The 25,531-nt window shown below is 47.3% G+C and overlaps 1 protein-coding gene across 1 annotated transcript in view; it reads left to right on the forward strand.

The window, feature by feature from the left end:
- BZW1 (basic leucine zipper and W2 domains 1) overlaps positions 1–25,531 on the forward strand; it is a 124,346-nt gene that overhangs the window by 30,875 nt on the left and 67,940 nt on the right. Inside the window, exons 3-4 of the mRNA XM_030208793.1 lie at positions 18,993–19,169; positions 19,340–19,434. Of these exons, the coding sequence (XP_030064653.1) occupies positions 18,993–19,169; positions 19,340–19,434 (272 nt within the window). The remainder of the gene's footprint in view (positions 1–18,992; positions 19,170–19,339; positions 19,435–25,531) is intronic.

Below are 25,531 nucleotides of genomic sequence, written 5' to 3' on the forward strand. Positions count from 1 at the left end.
TTTGAAACGAGTTAAAAAATTAATTTACTTCTTCTCGTTCTACACCACTCAGGATTTTGTAGACCTCAATCATATCTCCCCTCATCCGTCTCTTTTCCAAGCTGAAGAGCCCTAACCTCTTTAGCCTTTCCTCATACGAGAGAAGTTCCATCCCCTTTATCATTTTGGTCACTAAATCCTTTCAACTTCTGTTCAGATTCTTCACTTGATATTTTCTTTGACATGAAGAATGTTGATTTTTCTGTCTGCTGAATTAGCAAAGGTGGCTAGTGCTGCTGAAGTGCTTAGTATAGCATGTCAGATGCATGTTAGCATTCATTTTGTCAAACTAAATTGTATAATTTAAAGACTGCTGCTTCATATTTAATATGTGATTTCTATAAGCCTTTAATTCTGGGATATGAACAGGAAAGAGTTGGTAAGAAGCAATGCAAATGTCCATATTTTTGCCAAGAATTAATGATCTAACCTAGTTTTAAAGAATACATTGTGCTCATCCTGCTAGATCATTTAGGGTATTTTGATCAAGGCCACTGGGAGACTAACTGCAATAAAGTTGCGAATTTCTGGCAGTTAAGATTTTCGATGTATATTTTATTTTTCCCCTCCTAGAAACTTGTTAAATCACTTTTCCCCTCCTAGAAACTTGTTAAATCACTTTTCCTTTGTTTTTTTGGGACAGGGAGGATATGTTACATAGTAAATGTACTTGGTCAAGCTCCCTTTCAGCTTTGTGTCTTGAAGCTAAATAGTATATGGATCCCAAAACTAGCAGTGTGGGGCAATTCTAGCCCAAGCATAAAGGGCAGCCAACAGATTATGGCTGATACATTTGTTTTAGGGGGGGGGGGGGGGATTCCCATTACCAACATAATACAATGGTGACACTTCTTTTTTGAGTTCTGCACTTCCATAGGTTCTTTTTGATTTGACAACAGTTATTGTAATCCACCCAATGATATCTTTTATATATTTGGTGGCCTACTGGCAGAGGTAGTGACCACCAAAAAAATATGATAAGATAGCTAACTGCTTTTACTATGTTCTCTGGTAATGAACTCCAGAGTTTAATTACACGAATAAGTACATAAGTATTGCAATACGGGGACAGACCAAATCCAGCATCCTGTTTCCAACAGGAACATGGGACAGTCAGAACAGGATGGTAAGACAGGTAGAGGGTAGCAAGAAAAAGGAGAGGGCTTGAGTATGTGCTATTTCTTATTAAACTTAAAAGGGCCAAAGAAAAGACAAAGTAGTGGGCAGAAAATGGCAATATAACTGTATTGAACTTCAAGAAATCTGATGTATATTGTACAACAGTAGTTATAACACTGTTGGTGTGCAAATTGTGTTTGGATGTTTGGCAGTAACCTCCCTAGTTTGCTGATTTATTATAAACTTTGGTAGGAAATGCAAGGGAATTTGGATGATGACGTGCATGGGTCTTGTAAGAACCAGAAGAGGAAAATTACAAGACCTGGAATAAGCCTGTCAGCACTATAACTGAATTTTACAAGCTTGGGACAGATTGGTAATACATGGGAGTGGAGAGAATGTTTATGCTCTTTTCCACCCAAAGTGGTAGACTGGATTGGCCAGTTGGGTTATGTTCTATATTTACTTTGTAGTGACACATTCTGGACTCATTTCCTGTTTACAATAAGACTAGTGGGGTGGGGGCATTACCAGTGCGCTTACCACAGTCTTCCCAGCCAGGAGCAAAAATGAGACTGACTTTTTTTTTTTTTTTTTTTTTTTTTTAAGTTTAAAAGAAACAGTGCACAAGATGGCAGGGTATAGAAAGTGAAGAACAGGAGTAATGATAACCTTGGCAAGGCAGCTATTTAGAGGTTGCCTAATTTACTTCCATTGTAATGCCCAGACTTCTACAGGAGTGATCCTTATACACAAATGGCAATCCTGTCTGCTCCTTAATTGCACTCTCCTGATGAAGCATTAAGTTACAGCAATAAAAAAAGGCATTGCTGTGGTTAGGATATCTGTACCAAAAGATAAATACTAAATTTATTTTTTTCTGTACAGGCTTTTCTTTCACACAAGACAATTGGCATTTTGTCAAAGAATATTTAAAGTGTATCTTTTTTTCAAATACAATAAAGTTTCTATTCCACTATAAACCACCAAAGGATCAATGCGGACTACAATATAAAATAAGAGCTAGGCCAACACTAGGAAGGAAAACAACATCATACACAATCTATTTCCAGTAGGTGGATAGACATGATTTTGTCTCTTTTCCTGAGGTCTTGTCCAGGGCTCTGGCTGGGGGTTGGTTACCTGGAGGGTTCCAAAAGGTCTGAGTGCTGGTGTCATACCTGGTGGGGCCGGGTCCGTGTCTCTCTGCCTCGGTTGAGGTTTTTTCGTGTATGGCTGTCCTCTTCTGCCCTAGGAGCCTGTTTAACAGCACTAAAAAAAAAAAAAATGTGTAAATACCCTGTAACAAGACAGTCAGCCGCTGGGGCCTCGTGAAGGGACAGGGCATGGTTTTTCTCTTAGCCCTGCACGTGTGAAGCAGTGAGCGCTGCTCTCTGGTGGGTCAGAGGAGAGCTCAGGGCAGACCAGTGGGTGTCCACCTTCCCTTGGGTACTGCGTCGCTCTATCAGCATGGAGCTTTGAGGGTAGTGACGAGTGTGGAAGTGGCTCACGGGCCTAGCGCTGCTGGTTTTGGACGGATCCTTAATGTCGTTGCCAACAGGAGTGAAGCGCTGCTCGAGGTGCGGTGTCTGGCTGCTGCACAGATTGCAGACTGGAGGTTGCTCATCCTGTGGAGGCAGCGGTGGGGGGATTCTGCTCTGCAGGAGGGGGGGGGGGGCTTGCATCAACTGCTGTTTCTCCCAGGCACCGGCTGCGTGCATTGTCTCAGGCAGGAGTGGCGCCATTTTGGTGCGTTGATTGTTAGGGGTGAGAATGAGGCGTGCCCTCCCACTGGCGATTCCCATGGGGGGGCCTCCTGGAGCGGGATAGGCTCAGGGGATACCCTTTTCCCCGGAGTTTCTTGCTCCATCAGGCCTCCTTGTTGAAGCAGCGAGCTGGACAGGATCCAGTAGAGTTGGATGTGCTGGGGCCTGCAGGCCCGAGTGGATTGGTCTGGAGTCCAGGAGGATTCCTGGTCTCGTGGCTCGCTGGATTTGGAGGTGACCTCTCAAGTTTGAGAGTGTGTCCCTGAGAGACCTTTTGGAAGAGGGGGCGAGCTTCCGCCAGGGGAAGGGGACAACCTGCTGGTCCTGCACTTGTTTCACAGGGGTGAGTTGGGTTCACTCATTTCTGAGTCAGCACTATCTAGTGAGGAGCCTGGGCACTCTTTGGTGGTAATGCTTGACCTTCAGCCCTTTCTAAGGCCTTCCTGATGCATCCAGATATTCAGGACCTTATCTCAGCTGAATGGAGTGTCCCCAACACGAGTCTTTAGATGGTGAGGGCCATGGCCCATTTGTACCCACTGGTGGGGGAGGGGAAAGACAAGCTCTGCCTTCTGAAGGTAGATTCCTTAGTTACTGCGGTGACCAAGAAGACAACTCTTCCCGTAGAGAGGGGTATTGCCTTAAAGGACCTCAAGATAGGAAGCTTGAGCAAGCCTTTGAGGTGGCGGTGCTGGGTCTTCAGCCTCAGTGTGCAGCTCCTTTGTGGCGCGGGTCTGTCTATAGTGGCACCTTCGGACTGGTGCAGCCAGGTCTGTTTATTTTACCGAGCTGGAAGCATGGTTGGCTTACCTGGTGGACGAGGTCTGTGGCATGCAGGCATTTTTAAGGGCATGTCTTTCGGTAGCCACCCGTCATCAACTGTAGCTGCAAAACTGGTCGTCGGACACAGCTTCTAAGGCGTATCTAGTGAAGCTGCTCTTTCAGGGCAAGTGGCTGTTTGGTGAGAACCTCAACAATCTGATGAAGGAGCTCCGGGAAGTGAAGCCACAGAGGTTGCCGGAAGACGAGCCTCAATCTGGAGTCTGCGTGCTGAGTTCGGAATGGCAGAAGCTTCAGGACAGCTGGAAGTACAGGGAGGTCACAGTTTGGCCAGAGGGTGCGCTTTTCATCCAGGCAGTTGTCTTTTCGGGGTGACAAGAGATTGGATGGACAGGACGCTCTGTGTCCTCCACCAGGCTGGCCCTCTCTCCTTTTCCTGTTGGGGACGCCTCATGGCGTATCGAGGAGAGTAGGCCAAGATTACTTCGGATCAGTGGGTGCTCGACATCAAGAAGGCTACAAGTTGGAATTCTCCCGCCCAGTTGCTCTTCCCTTCTTACACTTCCCTTGTCAAGGGACTGTCAAGGCAGCCCTGGTTCAGAGCACTCTCAAGTGTTGGCTGTGCAGGCCATTGTCCCTGTACCACCCGCCAAGCAGGGTTGGGGGTTGGTATAGCATTTACTTCATGATGCCAAAAAAGGACTCAGTGCGTCTGGTATTGGACCTCAGAGGAGTGAATCGATGCCTCAGTCCCTCACTTTTGTACAGAGACCCTGTGGTCTGTCATCACCTCTGTTCAGGGTGGGTGAGTTTCTGGCATATCTACATATTCCCATCTGGCCTCCTTATCTGCAGTTCCTGCGTTTCGCGGTCTTGGACTATCACTTTCAATTCAAGGCCATGGCACCACACATCTTTTCCAAGATCCTGGTCATGGCGGCATTTCTGCATCAGCAGCAGGGTGATCAGGTGCACACGTACCTGGACAATTGGCTGATCAGAGCGTCGTCCTACCAGGACGGAGTGGAGGCAACGCACAAGGTTGTTTCTCTTCTTCAGTCATTGGGCTGGGTGATCAATTTCAACAAGAGTTGTCTAGTTCCATCTCAACAGCTGGAGTTCCTGTGGGTGTGCTGTTTGATACAAAACCAAAGTCAGAAAGCAGAAGCTGGTGGGCCCGATTTGGTCCCTGCTCCAGTGTGGTTGCCTGCACACCTTGGACTATGTTCAGGTGCTGGGATCTATGACAGCAGCCATGGAAGTGGTGTCATGGGCGCGAGTACGGATGCCTCCATTGCAATGGTCTATACTCGCTTGATGGTCTCCGGTGTCCAAGGATTGGACAGCACCAGCCAGGAAGAGCATGGCTTGGGGGCTGAAGCTGCAGCATCTGGCACGGGGGGGGGGGGTCCCCATTTCCAATTTCCCACTGGTTGGTGGTGACAACAGATGCCAGCCTTAAGGGCTGGGGTGCGTAGGGTACCTGTTCCTCAAAGGAGACCCGGTGGCTGATCAATTACTTGGAGCTTTGGACATTATGCAAGGTGCTAGTTGAATTTGCTCCTCTTTTGGGAGGGGTGGGGCCTCCAGTATGCGTGTTCTCGGACAATGCCACGGCAGTGGTGTACATCAACAAGCAAGGGAGCACTCGCAGCAGTATACTGGCTTTGGAGGCCAGTTTGCTAATGGCCTGGGCTGAGAAGCATCACCTTTGCTTGTCGGCAGCACGCATAGCGGGGTCGCAGAATATTGAGGCTGGCATGCTCTCAATTTGGGGGAGTGGGAGTTGTCCCCGAGGGTGAATTCCTAGGCCCCACAATTTTTCAGCCGGTGGTAGGATCTGGGCTTATTGGACTTGGACGCTCTGCTTCAGGTATGGCCAATAGGCTTGCTATATGCCATCCTGCTGTGGCCGGTGATGGGCAGGCTGTTGTGGCAAGTGGCAGCTCACTGGGGCTGCGTGATGATGATGGTGGTGGCCCCAGATTTGGCCTCAGACTAGTACGCTGACCTTGTGCGTCTTGATGGGGAGCTGCTGCGGTTTCACCAGGAGCAGGGGCCGGTCCTCGTGGAGGATTCCTCACCCTTACGGCTTGACCCTTGGATAGGCCGACTGAGGATGAAAGGCTATTCTGAGGCCATCATTGTGGTCTTGCTTCAGGCTCTGAAGCGTTCGTCAGCGGTGTATGCTCTGGTTTGGCGTACATTTGTGAGTTGGTTCGCTGAGTGAGGCACAGACCTTTACTCAGCTTCAGTGGGTCACATTTTGGCCTTCTAGCAGGTGGTACTCCACATGGGTTTGCCTTGGGCTCTTTGAAGGTATAAGTAGCGGCACTGACCTGTTTTCAGGGCAGGTTGCAGAATTCGTCTTTGGTAGCTCATCCAGATGTGCATTTTTTGAAGGGAGTCTTATCAGCTGAGTCCCCCCTTTCAGGCTACTTGTCTGGACTGAAATCTTAACCTCATTCTTCAGGTGTTATATCCACTGTTCAAACACACTCTGTAAAGCTTCAGTGAAGGATCTTGCCTTCAACTGTGTTCCTAGTGGCAAGTGCATCAGCGCGACGGGTGTCTGAGTTGCAGGCTGTCTCTTGCTGGGACCCGTTTCTGCATTTTACGGAAGCAGGAGTCTCCCTCCAAAACAGCGCCTTCGTTTTTGCCTAAGGTGTTACCTGCTTTCCACATTAGTCAGTCAAACTTCCATCCTTCAGGAAGGAGGATTTGGGCACACAGTTCGCTTCTTTGCGGCTTCTGGACATGTGCAGGGTCCTTATGCAGTATCTGGAGGTCACTAATGACTTCAGGAGGTCAGACGGATAATTTCTAATGTACAGCAAGCAGAAATTGGGTCTGATGGCCTCCTAACACTCAATAGCACATTGGATTAAGGAGACTGTGGCAACAGCATTTTTGCTGGTGGGCAAGCAGCCTCCACTGGTGGTGCAGGCTCATTTGACACATTGGATGGTGCCTTCATGGGCTGAGGCCTCACTTGTGCCATTGGGCATCTGCCAGGCGGCGATATGGGCTACATTGTATACCATCACAAGACAGTGTCGGGTGGATGTGGCGGGCCAGAGAGACGCTGCCTTCAATTCTGCAGTTCTGAGAACCACAGAAATGGATTACCAACCAGCGTAGGGTTTGCTTGGACATCCCATTTGTCCCGGGATAGTGGGAAGATACGTAATGGAAGGAGAAATTAGGTCGTAATCATTTGCTTTCCATTAGCTCTTCACACTATTCCAGGAGCCCACCCATGTTTCTGAAAGTGATCGCATTGTGGGGCAGATTTGCCGTTATGGCTTTCCATTAGCTCTTCACACTATTCCAGGAGCCCACCCATGTTTCTGAAAGTGACTGCATTGCGGGGCAGATTTGCTGTTATGGCTGGTGACTATTCAGCTGGGTCAGCAGGCAATGTCTGTGAGTTGGAAGTCCCGCCCAGAGGACAGCGCTGTTGACAGACCTCTTGGCGTTTCTGACCAGTGAGCTGATCTACCCACGGTGTTTTGATTAGTGGTTTTGGTGTTCAGTGGGCTCTATGATTGGGGTTCTCCTGCTTCTGTAGTAATTTTAGTGAGGAGCTGAGCTAGGGGCCTGGGTATATAGGTTACAGCTCAAATCTTTGTTCTCTATATCCACCTGCTGGTCGATGGACATTACTATCCCACTCGTCCTGGAATAGTGTGAAGAAGTAATGGAAAGAAAATTGAGGTAAGACCTAATTTCTTCTTAATCCATCAAATAGTTTCAATAAATTATTTTAGATAAACAGCATTTAAGTAGGTCTTAACATAAGAACATAAGCGTTACCATACTGGGACAGACAGTTTCCAACAGTAGCCAATCCAGGCTACAAGTATTGGCCACTGTTGGAAACAGGATGCTGGGCTTGATGGACCTTCGGTCTGTCCCAGTATGGCAATGCTTAGGTTCTTATTTGAGATTTTGTAAGTTATTAAACTCAGCTCCAAAGGAAGGAAGTTCCAACATTGCACTGAACAATAAACAAAGCCAGATTCGTGAAATGATTTATATTTCACATTTTTTACAGTAGGAAACGGCAACAAACAACAATCCCTAGATCTGACTGAATGGCCTACAATGCCCACAGCAAATAACTCTACTAGATAGTCTGGAACAAAGCCATAGAACAACTTGTGCACTAAAGTGCAGAGCTTAACATCTAGCCTCCATTGGAAGCTAATGAAAATATTGCAAAAGAGCAGTTACATGATCAAACTTATGTCTATCACAGATCAATTTTGCTGCTGTGTTCTGCCAAATCTGAAGACGTTTCAAGGATGTCTTAGAACAGCCAACATAAAGCAAATTACACAAAGATGAGCTGAGAGGACCCCTGGTAGGGGGATGCGCACACAAAATCCTTTTGTTAGTATTTAATTTTAGTTTATATTGGGAAGCACACTTCTCCATCAGCCCTGAACTAAGTAAATAGTTATTTCACTTACACTATCTTCAACTGATTGGACAATGAAAGTAAGATTATTTCCTTGTCATCCATCAAACCAATCCAGACTAATGGGTTGTGTCCATCTATCAGTGGAAGGAGACAGAGAAAAAAATTTGCTACTTAAGGATGTTGTGCAGCCTGGAATTTTCAGTATTTTCTGTGTCTCCTAGTAGATGGTGGACAGATTGTAAAGCTTCTCCTTGCTGCTAGTCTGGCAGCTCCTGGCCCAGTGGCAGTTGAGCAGGGGATTTAGTTGGTGGTCTTTGCTCATTTGTTCTCTGTCTGGCTGGGCATGGTTGGTACTCAGTGGTACCAAGTCCCTCACCTACCAGCATGGGTGACACCTGGTGGTGTCAGGTCTCTCTTCTCTCCCTCCCCACACCTTCCACTCCCTGAATGTTGAAACTGAAGTTCTTCATGGCTTTGGAGCTTCTCTGTGGCATTCAGTACAGCAAATATTCAGTTTTCTATTCCTGCTGACTGTGCCTGTCCTTTGAGTGCCTACTTCATTTAGTCTCGGCAAACTCTGTGCAGGTATGTCTGCAGAGCTGTTTTTCTTTTCTAGCCGGCAGCTGTCTCTTTTCAGTGGCTGTTTCCACATGTCTTGGCCAGTTCTCTATCTTTGCTGCACCGTCAAAGTGGGGGGGGGGGGGGGTACAAGCATTTCGTTCAGGCTCTGGCAGCTGTACTGGACCCGTGTTTTCCCCGCACATTTTTGATTTGCTTCCCTCAGCCCCTTGATGGATGTTGTGCTCACTTAGTTTGCACTTTTTCTTGCTGGGGTACCTGCTTGGCTTTCCTTGCTGGTGGGGCATGCTACTTTTTGCCTAGCAGGTAGAAGTTTCTTGGCTTCATCAGGTCTTTCCCAGGCTGAAATTATGTCTTTGCATTTATCTGGGTTCTTCCTGGTAAAGAGGAAGTCCTGGTTATCTGTGCCCCTCTGTTGTAGAGTGCTCACGCATACTGGTCAGGAATAGACACATTCCTTTTCTGTGATTTCTGCATAGGGTTGCCTGCCAGGTCTCCAGTCTACAGCTCAGCCCTTATTTTCCACAGTGTCTTCTTTCATCGCCATGCTTTCTCTGGGGGTTTTCTCTCCCCCTCTTCACTTGGTGAGTTACATCTTCCTCTTGGCGCAAAAGTGTTTCTCCCTCTTCACTAGGCCCTTTGTGTTTTCCCAAATCCTGGAGTACCCCTTGCCAGTCAGGTTTTCAGGATATCCACAATGAATATGCATGAAAGATTTGCTTATAATGGAGGCAATGTATGCAAATCAGGTTCATACATATTCATTGTGGATATCCTGAAAACTTGACTGGACTTGGGGAAACACTAGCCTAGTCTATTTGCTGTGGGCTCTGGGTGATTATTTGTGGCCTTGCCTCTTCCTCGGATGATTGCCCATACCTTCAGTTGGAGATGCTCAGTCTTCCACTGTTGGTCTTACAGGATCTTCGTTCTTGGGTTTTTCACACCCTAATTAGGGACGCTGCTTTGCTACATCTCATTAGACTGGTCTGGTGGATGACAAGGAAGGGAAATTCATCTTAACCTGATAATTTTCTTTCCTTTAATCCAACCAGACCAGTCCAGATGTCCTCCCTTTAGAGTTCATCTAGTTCAGGTTCCTTTGGGTGTCAACCTTCATCTTTGCCCATGGTTGCAGTCGTCCTTACTGCAGCGACAGAGTTTTGTCATCTGAGGATCCATCTTCTCCATGTCACCTTGCTATGACAGCTACATATGCTCCTGCTTCCGATTGAGCCTCGATTTCCCTCCCCCCCCCCCCCCCTTTCTCCAATGCGGGGTAGATTTGTAGGTCAAGAGTACAGGCCATGTGGCGAATCGCTTTTTGCCATTCCCCTGTCCAGCTCCTTAGTATATTCATCCTGGATGCGTGTGGCTTCCATGGTTAACTTTTTGTTGACTTTTTGTTGTAGTAGTACAGAGAATCATTGCTTGACTATTTGAAATACTGAACGTTCCAGGCTGCACAATACTCAAGGGACAAATTACTTGGAACTATTTTCTGTCTCCTGCTGATGGATGGACATAACACATTAGTCTGGACTGATCTGGATGGATTAAAGGAAAGAAAATGATTGGGTAAGAAATTTTTTCCATTGTCTGCATATAAATACACATTATACAGTCTCTGATTTTGTCACAAATGGACTATTGCAACGTTGTCTATGCAGGTCGCAAGGAGTGGATCATGAAAAGGCTACAAACAGCACAAAATACGACGGCTTGTTTTATTTAGTGAGTCCCATGCATTGGCTTCACATGAAATCTAGGGTCACCTTCAAGCTCTGTTTCATCTTCGAAATTTTACACGGCTTGGCCCCAGGTTACAAGATTGCATGCACTATGTTGTTGAATTTTCCCTGTGTAACACTTTCCTTGGAGCCAGGGTTTACCTTAGACTCCACTTTCCAAATTGTAAAAATGTTGTCTACAAATCAGTTCTTTTAGCAGATTTCGTTTATCAGGCAGTAAATGTTGGAACTCTCTTCCGAAATGTGCTAGCCATCAATGTAAATTACATGCAGTTTCGTAAGATGTTAAGATATTTCTTTTCACAGTTAATTAATCCTGGAATTCATAAACCATTGATAAACTTGCATGTTATCGTGCATATAACTTATGAACTATGTCCTTACTTATTCGAATAGTTCACGCTGTATCTTATTTATCTATACTTCAGATATTGACAGTATTATAAGATTATTGTACACTTATTGCCTACTTAATCTCAATTGTTAGCCACATTGAACTTGATTATAACTTGGGATAATGTGGGGTATAAATGTCTTAAATAAATAAATCTTTGGAAAGATCAAAAAAATTCCCCCAAAGTTGTCATTAAAACACTAAGAATTGGGGAAAGGGGTGAACCCTGTAGCATCCTCACTGTAGAGCTAACAGTAAATTTTATCAGTGCTGAAACCTTGCCTGAAACCTGATTGTGTTCGCAGGAGCAGATCATGTTGATGCAAATAATCTTCCAACTGCCTGGCCGCTAATACTTTCCATGATCTTAGTAAACATTGTTCTCCGAGGACAAGCAGGCTGTAATATTCTCATAAGTAACAGGCAGTTAATCCGCAGGCTCCAAGATGGGAAATGAAAAAAGCAGATCTGTGATAGACATTAAAACTTTTATTCATATAAATAACAATCTCCTTGCATTGGCCGACACTGGCCATGTTTTGCCCAAGAAGGGCTGCCTCAGGGGCTATCCTGTGGTTATTTTTTGGCAGACAGCTATATGGAATGTCATTAAAACTGTTGACAGTCTTCGTTGGTTAAAAAAAAAAAAAACAGCACAAGCACAATTGTAAAGGTGTCTACCGCTGGAACTCACTGCCCACCCGTGTTCCCTCCCATCCTGCTCACTACGGCATCCCTCACCACCTCACCATCTCTCTTGGCCCCCTCCTCCTTCCTAGCTCTTAACCTTCAACACCTCCTTCCTACCATTAACCCATCACCATTCATCCTCAGTGCACCCCGTCTTCGTCACCTTCGTCGCCCGACCTCCTCCGCACTCTCTTGCTCCTCCTCCTGCTATCCGCGGGAGACATTAATCCTAATCCAGGCCCCCCTAACCTGTCCTCCTCCTATCCATGCAAACGATTCCGTGATGTCTCCAATCTCGTTTCTATTCCCCTCCTCCCCCCCCCCCCTCTTCCCTCCCCTTCTCATGTGCCTTGTGGAATGCCCACTCGGTCTGCAACAAACTGCCCTTCACCCATGATCTCTTCATCTCTCGTTCCCTTCAACTGCTCGCCCTAACTGAAACCTGGCTCTCCCCTGATGACTCTGCCTCAGTCGCGGCCTTTTGTCATGGAGGTTATCTCTTCTCCCACACTCCCCGCCCAGCTGGCCGCGGTGGAGGCGTTGGGCTACTTCTCTCGCCCTCCTGTAGTTTCCAACCCCTCCTCCTACCGCAGTCTCACTGCTTCTCATCCTTTGAAGCTCACTCCATCCAACTATTCTACCCATTACCACTCAGAGTGGCTGTCGTTTACCGCCCCCCTAATAAACCCCTCTCTTCCTTCCTCACAGACTTCGATGCCTGGCTTTCCATCTTTCTTGAACCCTCATCTCCGTCCCTTATTCTCGGAGATTTTAACATGCACGTTGATGACCAGTCCGACCCTCACACTTCTCAGTTCCTCACTCTAACTTCCTCCAACCTCCAGCTTTGCTCCACCACCCCTACTCACCGAGACGGCCATTGTCTTGACCTCGTGCTCTCGTCTTCCAGCTCTCCCTCCAATTTCCATGTTTCAAATCTTCCTCTCTCCGATAATCACCTTCACACTTCACCCCCCCCCCCCCCCTCAGCCCCGTCCAACTTTAACCACTACCTCCAGGCTATCGACTCTGCCACCCTATCCTCTAATATTTCTAATCTCCTCCCCTCCATCATGTCCTCCGAGTCTGTCGACAAGGCTGTTTCCGCTTACAATGCCACTCTCTCCTCTGCTCTGGACGCCCTGGCTGACCCCTTGCATCCGTCATCTTCGCTCCTGCACCCGATCTGCGGAGCGCCTCTGGAGGAAATCCCGCACTCATTCAGATTTCCTTCACTACAAATTCATGTTATCCTCCTTCCACTCCTCCCTTTTCCTTACCAAACAGGACTACTACACCCAATTGACCAATTCTCTCAGCTCCAACCCCCGTCGTCTCTTCTCCACCCTTAACTCCCTCCTCAAAGTGCCCTCCACTCCCACCCCACCCTCGCTCTCTCCTCAATCACTGGCTGATTATTTCCACGACAAGGTGCAAAAGATCAACCTTGAGTTCACTACCAAGCCATCTCTTCTTCACCCTGCAACCCTCTCCCTCACCCAACCAACCCAGGCCTCCTTCTCCTCCTTTCCTGCCATCACCGAGGAGGAAACCGCTCGCCTTCTTTCCTCATCGAAATCCATCACCTGCTCTTCTGATCCCATCCCCACCAACTTACTTAACATCATCTCTCATACTGTCACCCCCTCCATCTGTCATATCCTCAACCTCTCTCTCTCCACTGCAACTGTCCCTGACACCTTCAAGCACGCCGTAGTTACACCTCTCCTCAAAAAAACATCACTTGACCCTACCTTTCCCTCCAATTACCGCCCCATCTCCCTCCTACCCTTCCTCTCCAAAATACTTGAGCGTGCCATTCACAGTCGCTGCCTTGATTTTCTCTCCTCTCATACCATCCTCGATCCACTTCAATCCGGTTTCCGCTCTCTTCACTCGACAGAAACAGCACTCTCTAAAGTATGTAATGACCTGTTCCTTGCCAAATCCAGAGGCCACTACTCCATCCTCATCCTCCTCGATCTATCCGCCGCTTTTGACACTGTGAATCATGACTTACTTCTTGCCACACTGTCCTCTTTTGGGTTCCAGGGCTCTGTCCTCTCCTGATTCTCCTCCTCTCTCTCCCACCGCACCTTCAGAGTTCACTGTCATGGATCTTCCTCCACCCCTATCCCCCTATCTGTTGGTGTTCCCCAGGGATCGGTCCTTGGACCCCTTCTCTTCTCAATCTACACCTCTTCCCTGGGCGCCCTGATCTCATCTCATGGTTTTCAGTATCATCTCTATGCTGATGATACCCAGCTATATCTGTCCACACCAGACATCACCGCAGAGACCCAGGCAAAGGTATCAGCCTGCCTATCCGACATTGCTGCCTGGATGTCCAACCGCCACCTGAAACTGAACATGTCCAAGACCGAGCTCATCGTCTTTCCACCAAAACCCACGTCTCCTCTTCCTCCACTTTCTATCTCAGTTGATAACACCCTCATCCTCCCCGTATCATCTGCCCGCAACCTTGGAGTCATCTTTGACTCCTCCCTCTCCTTCTCTGCGCATATCCAGCAGACTGCCAAGACCTGCCGCTTCTTCCTCTTTAACATCACCAAAATTCGCCCCTTCCTCTCTGAACACACCACCCGAACTCTCGTCCATGCTCTCATTACCTCTTGCCTTGACTACTGCAACTTACTCCTCACTGGCCTCCCACTTAGCCATCTATCCCCCCTTCAATCTGTTCAGAACTCTGCGGCATGTCTCATATTCCGCCAAAACTGATTTACTCATATCACCCCTCTCCTCAGGTCACTTCACTGGCTTCCAATCAGATACCACATCCAATTCAAGCTTCTCCTTCTTACCTTCAAATGCATTCAGTCTGCTGCCCCTCACTACCTCTCCTCCCTCATCTCCCCCTATGTTCCCGCCCGTAACCTCCGTTCACAGGACAAATCCCTCCTCTCTCTACCCTTCTCCAACACCGCCAACTCCAGGCTCCGCTCATTCTGCCTCGCCTCACCCTATGCTTGGAACAACCTTCCTGAGCCCTTACGCCAAGCCCCCTCCCTGCCCATCTTCAAGTCTTTGCTTAAAACCCACCTCTTCAATGCTGCATTTGGCACCTAACTCTTACCATTCACTAAATCCAGACTGCCCCATTTGACCGCCCCTATCGGACTGTCCGCTTGTCTCTTAGATTGTAAGCTCCTTGAGCAGGGACCGTCCCTCTATGTTAAATTGTACAGCGCTGCGTAACCCTAGTAGCGCTTTAGAAATGTTTAGTAGTAGTAGTATATGCCCTAAATTGGTATCAGAAACCTTCACATTGCCCACCAAGAGCTCATTTCTTCATCTCGCGGCACTCGCAGGTAGTTGCAGAGGAACTTTCTACTCTTCTAAAGGTCCTTGCGGCAGAGATTCTATTCCAGGTACTTCCTCATGCAAAAGAAAATTGGGGGGGGGGGGGGGGGGGTAATACTCATCTCATCCTAGACCTAAGGGTCCTGAACAAATTCCTGGTCTGAGGAAAGTTCAGGATGGCTTCCCAGGGCACCTTTTCTTCCCATGATTCAGGAAAATGGTTGGCTATGCTCTCTGGACTTAAAGGATGCATATACGCACATCCCGATACTTCCAGAAAGGACGCATATACACACATCTTGGTACTTCTAGCCTACTGGAAGTATCTTCGATTTTGGCTGGGAACACAACACTTCCAGTACTGCGTGTTGCCCTTTGGCCTTGCCTCAGCTCCCAGGGTGTTTACCAAATGCCTAGCATTAGTTGAAGCATCGCTGGCTGGGGATATACGTGTTCCCTTACCTCAATGATTGGCAGCTGAAGAGCACATCATTGGCCGGTTCTCGCTTTTCTCCCAGGGCCGAGAGCAGATGCCCTAGTCGCACTGGCTTCTCAGGATCGAGCATTTGAGCAGGTCACGGCATAACAGATGTTGAGGTGGTTGGGCCACGTGGCCTCCACAGTTTGTGACTCCCATGACACGCCTTCACATGAGATTTGCCCAATGGACCCTGGCCTCTCAGTGGTGCCAAGTCACAGGAGGTCTGGAGGATGTTATCCAAGTGTCCCCAAAGCTTGCTTGCTCTCTATGGTAGACCATTCAATCCAATTTGACTCTGGGACTTCCATTCCAATTTCCTCAGTCACAGAAATTGCTGACAACGGATGCATCTCTTCTGGTTTGGGGAGGTCGTGTAGATGGGCTTCACACTCAAGGTGCTTTGCCCAAGAAATGGATCTGCAGATCAATGTGGAGCTTCAGGTGATCTGGAATGCTCTAAAGACTTTCAGAGACCAAATTGTACTTATTCAAACAGACAGTCAGGTTGCATGTATTACACCAACAAGCAGAGGGGCACTGGATCTCACCCTCTGTGTCAGAGGGCCATCCAAATGTGGCATTGGGCTTGCTGGCATGGCATGGCATGTACCTTCGAGCCACTTATCTGGTGGGCAGTAAACAGCCTGGCCAACAGACTGAGCAGGGTTATGCAACCACATAAGTGGTCTCAGCATGGACATTGCCAGAGAGATCTTCAGAGCATGGGGCACCCCCTCAGTGGATCTCTTTGCCTCTCGCATGAATCACAAAGTCTTTCAGTTCTATGCCGAGGCTCACGACAGGCTAGCATTGGATACCTTCCTCCTTCATTGGGGGACAGGTCTGTATGCGTATCCTCCTTTTCCTCTCGTGGGGAAGACTTTGTTGAAACTCAGGCAAGACTGCGGAGCCCATGATTCCAGTCATGCCTTACTGGCCTCAGCAGATCTGGTTCCCTCTCTTTCTGGAGTTATCCTCCAGAGAACCGTGGAGGTTGGAGTGCTTTCCGATCCTCATCACGTAGAATAAGGGATCTCTTCTACATCCTATCCTTCAGTCTCTGGCCCTCAGCCTGGATGTTGAGCCTGTCTCTTGCTAGCTTCCAGGAAAGATTCCACTAAGAGGTGCTACTCTTTTTAAATGGAAAAGGTTTGCTGTCTGGTGTGAGGGCAAGGCCCTAGATCCTATTTCCTTCTCTTCACAGCCCCTGCATGATTACCTTCACCTATCTGAGTATGGTCTCAAGACTAACTCCGTAAGGTTTCACCTCAGTGCAATTGGTGCTTTTCATCACCATGTAGAGAGTAAGCCCATCTCTGAACAGCCTCTAGTTCATTTCATGAGAGGTTTGCTTTTGTCAAAGCCCCCTGTCAAGCTCTCCTCCTGTGTCATGGGACCTCGGTGCCGTTCTCACCCAGCTGATGAATGCTCCTTTTGAGCTACTGAATTCCTGCCATCTGAAGTACTTGACCTGGAAGGTGATTTTCTTGGTGGCTGTTAAATTCAACTCGTAGAGTCAGTGGTCTTAAGTTTCATCACAACAGAGCAGTACTCTGCACACATCCTAAGTTCCTGCCAAAGGTTGTGTCCGAGTTCCATCTGAACCAGTAGCTTGTCTTTCCAACATTCTTTCCCCGACCTCATTCCCATCCTGGTGAGAGCGCCTTGGGACTGCAAGTGAGCATTGGCCTATTACATGGAGCAGACAAGGCCCCACAGACATTCCGCCCAACTTTTTCTTATCCCAACAGGATGGGGGTCGCCAACGGGAAACACACAATCTCTAATTGGTTCGCAGATTGCATTTATTTTACTTATGCCTAGGCTGGGCTGACCCTGCAGGGTCTTATCAAGGCTCAAAATGTAGCCTACTTGCGGTCAGCCTCTATTGAAGAAATTTGAAAAGCTAGCAGTGTCTGCAGGTTATATAAGACACAGGTCAGTCCCTAAGGAGACACATTTTGACATTAGACATTTCAACATTCAAAAATCAGAACGTTTCAGCCTTCCAGGATGGTCTGTATTTGACCTTAGTTACCATACCCCTTCAAAGGGCTTCCAAGGAACACTTTGAGAAATTGCTGAAGCTTAACACATCATCCTAGGCCTGAGCAGGGAAGGATCTTCATGTACCACCACTGGTGTGAATGGACTTAATTATTCATAGATCATCTTGTCTGGATTCTCACCACAGTTTCAGGTAGTTGAACTATGCTACTATCAGTCCATATCAGTTCTACAGTTTTCAATTCCTTCTTTATTCTCCCGTTCGTCTCCTCCCCAATCCATTCTCAACATGTATACGCTGGGAGAGAGGAGACATGATAAGAGGCGTTTAAATATCTCAAGGGCATTTATGTACAGGAAGTGAGCCTTTTTCAACTGAAGGAAAGCTCTGGAACATGGGGGCATATGATGACGTTAAGAGGAAATAGGCTTAGGAGTAATCTAAGAAAGTAGTATGTTCATGGAAAGGGTGGTGGAGGTTGTGGGGATCATTTAAGAAAAGGAAGAGTTAGGGGTTGCAGAGGATGGGCAGACTGGGTGGGCCATATGGCCTTTATCTGCCGTCATGTTTCTATGTTTCATGTGTAGTTACCCACCTTCTGAACTGCTTCATGCATCTTACAAGACTCCAGTCTTCAAAAGCTCTTGGCTCAAACTGGCTAGTCTATAAGATGCACCTGCTTCTCATTTTAGTTACATAAGCCATTCAGTTGAGAACTAGTAAATGCTATCTGCCTCCCAGGCTGAGCAGGAGGTCTTATATGCTGATCTTCTGTTATGTTTCATTTTGGGAAGATGACAAAAGCTGTCCTAGATAACGATACCACAAGCAGTCTTGCTGATTGGCAGCTGGAATATAGTCACTTGAGTGGACAAAAATACCTGGGGATGCTTTTTTTTTGTTTGTTTCCTTCCATCATCTATTTTCATTGCTTTTTTTCAGTAGGTGTATTAAGGTTTGAGTTTGGTTGCTTATATCCTTTTATCATTTTACCCTAACCATAGTTTTCTACCTTACCTTAAGTATCTCTTCTATAAGGCTAACTTTGTCTTAGTTATTAATTGAACAAAATGGAAGTTGGCAGTGAAGAGAGTACTTCAAGGTTTCATGGAATAAGTAACCTCATACATGAATAATCAATATCTGAGTGTACAGTATTGTGGAGATCTCTAGCAAAATGAACCATGTGGCATAATATGTTCAGGGGTTTCAAAAAGGCATTGTTGGTAAGCAGAGTTGGAAAGGGACCAAAGGAGGTCCTTGGCCTTGGGAGGTGGTTGCAGGACTGAATTGAGAAAGGTAAGATTGTGTTCTTCCTGGAAATTGTTTTGTGGAGGTGTTTTAAGTCACCAGGAACTTTCTTCTAGTTCTTGTTCAGTTAACTTTTAGGTTGACTTTTATCAACATAAAATGAGCTAGGGGTTTTGTTTTTTACATTTATTTATTTATTTTGCCTATTTTATTCCATTCCATTGGAAGTAGGGGTCCATCACTGGTAACATCTGGAGGAATTTTTCACTCCATAGACTTTTGATGAATCTGTCTCTTAGCCTATCTAGTTTTGATTTTTCTTTTAGGTCTATTTTTGTTCATGGGTGTGATATATATATATATTTTTTTTTTTAATAATTGCAGATGAAAAAGAGAGATTTGACCCTTCTCAGTTTCAAGACTGTATTATTCAAGGCTTAAATGAGACTGGTAACGATTTGGAAGCAGTAGCTAAGTTTCTTGATGCTTCTGGAGCTAAACTTGACTATCGCCGTTATGCAGAGACCCTGTTTGACATCCTGGTGGCTGGTGGAATGCTGGGTGAGTGCTTCAGGGTTCAGTTCATTGATATGAAGGGTTAATATGTATTTTTAGTTGTAAAACATTAAATTGTGCATTTTTAAGTATGTAAACATAATTGTATGCCTCTTAAAAATATTTTCAAGATTTTTCAATACAAAATAATTTCTTGACTATTCAAACTTCTGCAGCCCCAGGAGGGACTCTGGCAGATGACGTGATGCGCACTGATGTCTGCGTCTTCGCAGCGCAGGAAGACTTAGAGACCATGCAAGCATTTGCTCAGGTAATGATTGTATATGGCTGGCTCTTTTGGAGAATGTGTTGGTGTGCTTTACTTGTAAGACCTCTGTGTATGATTCGTATACATATATTGCTGAACATGAAGCTACTGTGTAACTTAATCTAGAATCAGGCCTTCAGTTTTGTAGTAGAAGGCAACTGTTGCGTTGTTGCGCTGACAGATGCCTGAGTGCCACAGTCCCAGTTAGCCACAATTGCAGCCACAGGTGTTGCACAGTCTGTTGTCAACAGAGGCACATTCATATTGCTTGCTGATAAGTGCAGCATAGATGAATGATGCTTGTGCTGATAGTTGTTTATTAACTTCTTGTTTGTAGATTCTTCTTTGGGCCAATAAGTTATCTTCACTCACTGGCCTAGTATCTACCACTGTAGGCAGTGGTGTGCTGGAGCAGGCTCTCGAGAGCCGTTTTAAGTTTTTAAGAATTTTGGGAGCCGGTTCTCTGTGGCTACTTTAACAAATGGATCCCAAAATGTGGGCTTGGGCCCCTCCTGAATTCTCTTTTACTTTGCTGGCGAGAGAGAGCCCCCTGTTAACAATTTACCAGCACACCCCTGACTGTAGGCGAAATCCAGCTTGCAGAGAAGCCATGCCTTTTCAGTTGAGAAAATAAGTTTGCTTTGGTTTGGATTGTTAAGACAAAGAGATATAGCATCCGGACATAACAGGGCATTTGCATTATGGTTATCAGACTATACCTTAATGTGGAAAAGACTGAGGGACTTTGCTTTCCCACTCTAATCCTTGAACCCCACCACAAATATTTCTAGGGCAAACTGTAATACCAATTATTGTCAATTAAAACCACTAAGGACATTTAAATGATAAAGAAGAACTTCATATTTTCATTGGCAGTTTAGAAATCTTGCACAAAATTATGTCCCTAAAACTATATTTGCTGCCATTTGCCCTGAAAACTTTGATTCATGCCTTGATTCTTAATAGACTTGATGCTTTGCTATTTGTTTTATATACCGCACATATTATTCATAATGGACTTCTAGTTTATAAAAACAAAGAAAAACTCTTCTATTGAAAAGAAATGTACAATCATTATATTTAATAATTCTCATCTATAAAACCAAGCATCTTAAAACTATGAAAAAATGTTTTAAAAAGTTTGAAACGGAAAGAGGAAGGGCAACAGATTCCTAAATATCTCAAACTGAAAATAAAGTATTAAAAATAGGTATATATAATATACATTTTAAGAGGAGGGAAACCTAAATGTAGTGTCCTAGAAAAGCATAGTTGACAACTTTGAGATGATACAGCTAATAGTTCCCCCCACTCCCTCAGAATTTAGTCCATATGTAGATTTGTAAATCAAGGTAATAATTTTAAATACGGATCAAACCTATTCAATCCAAAGATCAATCTGGCTGCTGTATTTTGTAGAAACTAAGCATCTCTGCAGCCCAGATGAAACTCCATAATAAAAAGAATTACAGTAATCTAGCTGCAGAAGCAGCACTGCTTGAACAATTGTCCTAAAATTTATCTGCTATAATAAAAAGCACCTCCAACGTTCTGAAGCTGACTCCGTGGCTTCAGTGAAGGGTTCGTAACGGTGTCACATCTCTCTCTGCCCCACCCTCACATCAAAACGTGATGACGTCAAGGGCGGGTAATCAGAAGGCAGGACTGAGGGAACGAACTCAAACATTCTGAAGCTGACTCCGTGGACACCCAGGGCTTTCAATTTCACCGCCGCTTCAACGGATCTAATCTGGGGACACAGTACAATCGCTGAGTGGTTGGGGGGGCAGGGGACAGAGGAGAATCGCAGGGTGGCTGGAGGGGGGGCATGGGAGAGTGGAGAATCGAGGGGGGGCAGGGGAGAGTGGAGAATCGCTGGGTGGCTGGAGGGGGGGGGCAGGGGAGAGTGGAGAATCGCTGGGTGGCTGGAGGGGGGGCAGGGGAGAGTGGAGAATCGCTGGGTGGCTGGAGGGGGGGCAGGGGAGAGTGGAGAATCGCTGGGTGGCTGGAGGGGGGGGCAGGGGAGAGTGGAGAATCGCTGGGTGGCTGGAGGGGGGGGGGCAGGGGAGAGAGGAGAATCGCAGGGTGGCTGGAGGGGGGGCAGGGGAGAGGAGAATCGCAGGGTGGCTGGAGGGGGGCAGGGGACACAGGACAATCGCTGGGTGGCTGGAGGGGGGGGGCAGGGGAGAGAGCAGAATCGCAGGGTGGCTGGAGGGGGGCAGGGGACACAGGACAATCGCTGGGTGGCTGGAGGGGGGGGCAGGGGAGAGAGCAGAATTGCTGGGTGGCTGGAGGGGGGCAGGGGAGAGAGGATCGCAGGGTTGCTGGAGGGGGGGGCAGGGGAGAGAGGAGAATCGCACACACTCTCTCTCACAGATACACTCGCACCCAGTCTCACTCTCTGTCACACACATACACTCGCACGGTGCTGCCAACCACGCAGAGAGGGGGAGAGGCAGGGGGTCCTGAGACCACGTGGGGAGGGGGTACTCAGACCAGAGGGGAGAGGGGTCCTTAGACCACAGAGGGAGGGGGGAGGTATCTCTGTCACACACACACACACACACTGTCAGTGTCTCTCTCTCTCTCTCACACTCACACAGTCTCTCACACTGTATCACATTCACTCTGTCAGTCACTCACACACACTCTCTGTCTCACAGCGTCTGTGTATTGCACACATACTCTCTCACACACAGTGTATCTGTGTGAAAAACACTCTCTCACAGTCACTGTCTCACATACACACACGCACACACTCTCATTCAAACACGTGCGCACACTAACTCATTCATTCAAACACACACACTTGCACATTCACTCTCTCTCTCTCTCATACAGTGACTCTCACCAGGGCTGTGGAGTCGGTACAAAAATCCTTCGACTCTGACTCCGACTCCTCAGTTTATGGTACCTCCGACTCTGACTCCGACTCCTCAGTTTTTAATATGTTTTTTTTTTTGCATGTTGACTGAAAGAGTGCAGCATGCAAGGCTGCATGTTAATGTTTGGGTTTAAAATCTATGTCATTGTGACTTTTTATTTTATTTATTAAAGAAACTATAAATATTCATTAATCCTAAAGTTTAAACAAAAAAACACACATAAAAAAACAAGGTTATGTTTGTTTTTTTATCAAGTATAAAGTCATCATAGCATTAGCAAGTATAAAAATCTGGAACAACCACATCCTTTGGAACTTTGGAAGGGTAAGTGCTTTGAAAATGTGCCTCATAGTAACATAGTAGATGACGGCAGAAAAAGACATGTACGGTCCATACAGTCTGCCCAACAAGATAAACTCGTATGTGCTACTTTTTGTGTATACCTTGATTTATACCTATCCTCTTCAGGGCACAGACCGTATAAGTCTGCCCAGCACTATCCCCGCCTCCAAACCACCAGTCCCGCCTCCCACCACCGGCTCTGGCACAGACCGTATGTCTGCCCTGCCACCCAATCTCAGCTAAGCTCCTGAGGATCCATTCCTTCTGAACAGGATTCCTTTATGTTTATCCCACGCATGTTTGAATTCCGTTACTGTTTTCTTTTCCACCACCTCCCGCGGGAGGGCATTCCAAGCATCCACTACTCTCTCCATGAAAAAATACTTCCTGACATTTTTCTTGAGTCTCCCCCCCTTCAATCTCATTTCATGTCCTCTCGTTCTACCGCCTTCGCATCTCCGGAAAAGGTTCGTTTGCGGATTAATACCGTTCAAATATTTGAACGTCTGTATCATATCACCCCTGTTTCTCCTTTCCTCCAGAGTATCACATGTTTAGGTCAGCAAGTCTCTCCTCATACGTCTTGTAATGCAAATCCCATACCATTCTCTAGCTTTTCTTTGCAGCGCTTCAATTCTTTTTACATCCTTAGCAAGATATGGCCTCCAAAACTGAACGCAATACTCCAGGTGAGGCCTCACCAATGACTTATACAGGAGCATCAACACCCCCTTTCTTCTGCTGGTCACACCTCTCTCTATACAGCCAACAACCTTCTAGCTACGGCAACCGCCTTGTCACACTGTTTCGTCGCCTTCAAATCCTCAGATATTATCACCCCAAGATTCCTCTCCCCGTCCGTAGCTATCAGACTCTCACCGCCTAACACATACGTCTCCCGTGGATTTCTATTCCCTAAGTGCATCACTTTGCATATAAATAGGATTTTACAGTAAATGTCGCCCGTTATGTCAGCATAAAAGGTAAAGAAGAATTTTTTCATGATAGTATAACTTCTTAGTATCATCATGTTGCATTGTATTCATGCAACTTCAACTGAAGCAAATCAAAAATGCCAGTCTTCCCCCCCCCCCCCCCCCCCCCCCATTTGCGCTCGATCACTCTTAGTTCCCAAGATGCTGCATACCAGGTATACTAGTTTGTTTAATCACAACCACTATCTGAGTAATTACATCTAATGCCTCACTTGGAGAATTAGTCCATTGTTTAACCATATCGTCTTGTCAAGGTCATCGGCAAAAGTTAATTTAGGTCCCCATAAATCTTCAAATCTTTTACTTCAAATTGAGGTCTGACCATCACAGTTGATTGTTATCTGCAATTGGAATGAAATTTATTGGCAATTCAAATATAATCCAAAAATGGTCTGACCAACCTAAATCCTGAATATTGGAGCGTAGAGAGCATTCTCCAAGGACAAGCAGGCTGCTTGTTCTCACGACTGGGTTGACGTCCACGGCAGCCCCCACCAACCAAAACAAAAACTTTGCGGGCGGTCCCGCACGCAGGGCACGCCCACCGCGCATGCGCGGCCGTCTTCCCACCCGTGCGCGACCGTTCCCGCTCAGTCTTTTCTTTTCCGCACTGGAGAGAGCCGTGTTCGTCTCTCTCTCTGTCAGCCCCGGAAACCGGACTGCGCCTTAGACGCAAGTTTTTTCTTCGTTGTTTTCTTTGATTGCTTTCTTTTGTTCTGTTTTTTTTTTTTTTTTTAAAGAAAAACTTTTTTCCCCTCGTACTTTTAGCGGGGGCGCCTTGTGTGGCCGCGCGGTCAATTTATTTTTCGAGGTGTGATTTTTTTACCGCCACCATCGACGACTTTGACTTCGCCGACGCGATTTTTCCGTCGATGTCCTCGAAGGTCCCGAGTGGATTTAAGAAGTGTGGTCGGTGCGTCCGGCATATCTCGCAGACCGACACTCACGCTTGGTGCCTCCAGTGCGTCGGGCCGGAGCACGATACCAAGACGTGCACCTTGTGTCTCGGTTTACGGAAATGGACACAGGTGGCGAGGCAAGTTCTTCGGGACCGTCTTTTCGGAACTTGCGCCGGCCCCTCGACTTCGACGGCATCGGTGTCGACGGCCGGATCTTCGGTACCGGTGCCGATGTCCACGAAATCGGCACCGACGGCATCAACCCCAGGAGCACAGGTACCGTTGGCCCGCCAGTCCTCCGGAAATGGCAGGGGTGAGCGGCCGCGTGGGCAATCGGCCCCGGTCACTCCCTCTACCTAGGGCCCTCGGGACCGAACCCTGTCGGAACCGATCCCTCGAGGCCGAGGGGGATCCACCTCCTCCTCTTCGGTACCACCGAGCGCCGATGACGGGCACCGGAAGAAGGCTAAAAAGCACCGGCATTGGTCGCCCACGGCGCATGTGGCTACCGGCTCCAGAGATGACTCGACGCCGAGGAAGCGGCAGCACCGGAAGGAGCGTTCCCCCTCGGTGGTAGAGGTATCGCTACGTCAGGGCACCAGCACTTCGGTGCCGTCTCCTGGACCCGAACAGATTCCGGCACCTCTACCGGCCCCCTCGCCTTTCCCGACAGCGGGCCTTGACGAGTGCCTCCGAGCCATCCTTCCTGGAAGGGCTGATGCACCAGACTGTGCCCCCGGTGCCGTTGATGGAGGCGCTGGCGTGCTCTAGCCCGGTGCCGAGGCCTTCAACGCTGACGCCGCTTACGGTGCCGGTCTCGACCGCCACGCAGGTGGAGTCGACGTCGATGGAGGGATTTTCATCCCCGCCGGCGCGGGAGTCCACCGCTCGACGACGCCACCGAGGACTCGGTGCCTCGAAGTCGAGCCGGGCCCGGTTGATGTCTGAGCTACAGGAGCTCATGTCCTACACCGAGGAA

The sequence above is a fragment of the Microcaecilia unicolor genome, chromosome 7, assembly GCF_901765095.1.
Source record: "Microcaecilia unicolor chromosome 7, aMicUni1.1, whole genome shotgun sequence".
Taxonomy (NCBI): Eukaryota; Metazoa; Chordata; class Amphibia; order Gymnophiona; family Siphonopidae; genus Microcaecilia; species Microcaecilia unicolor.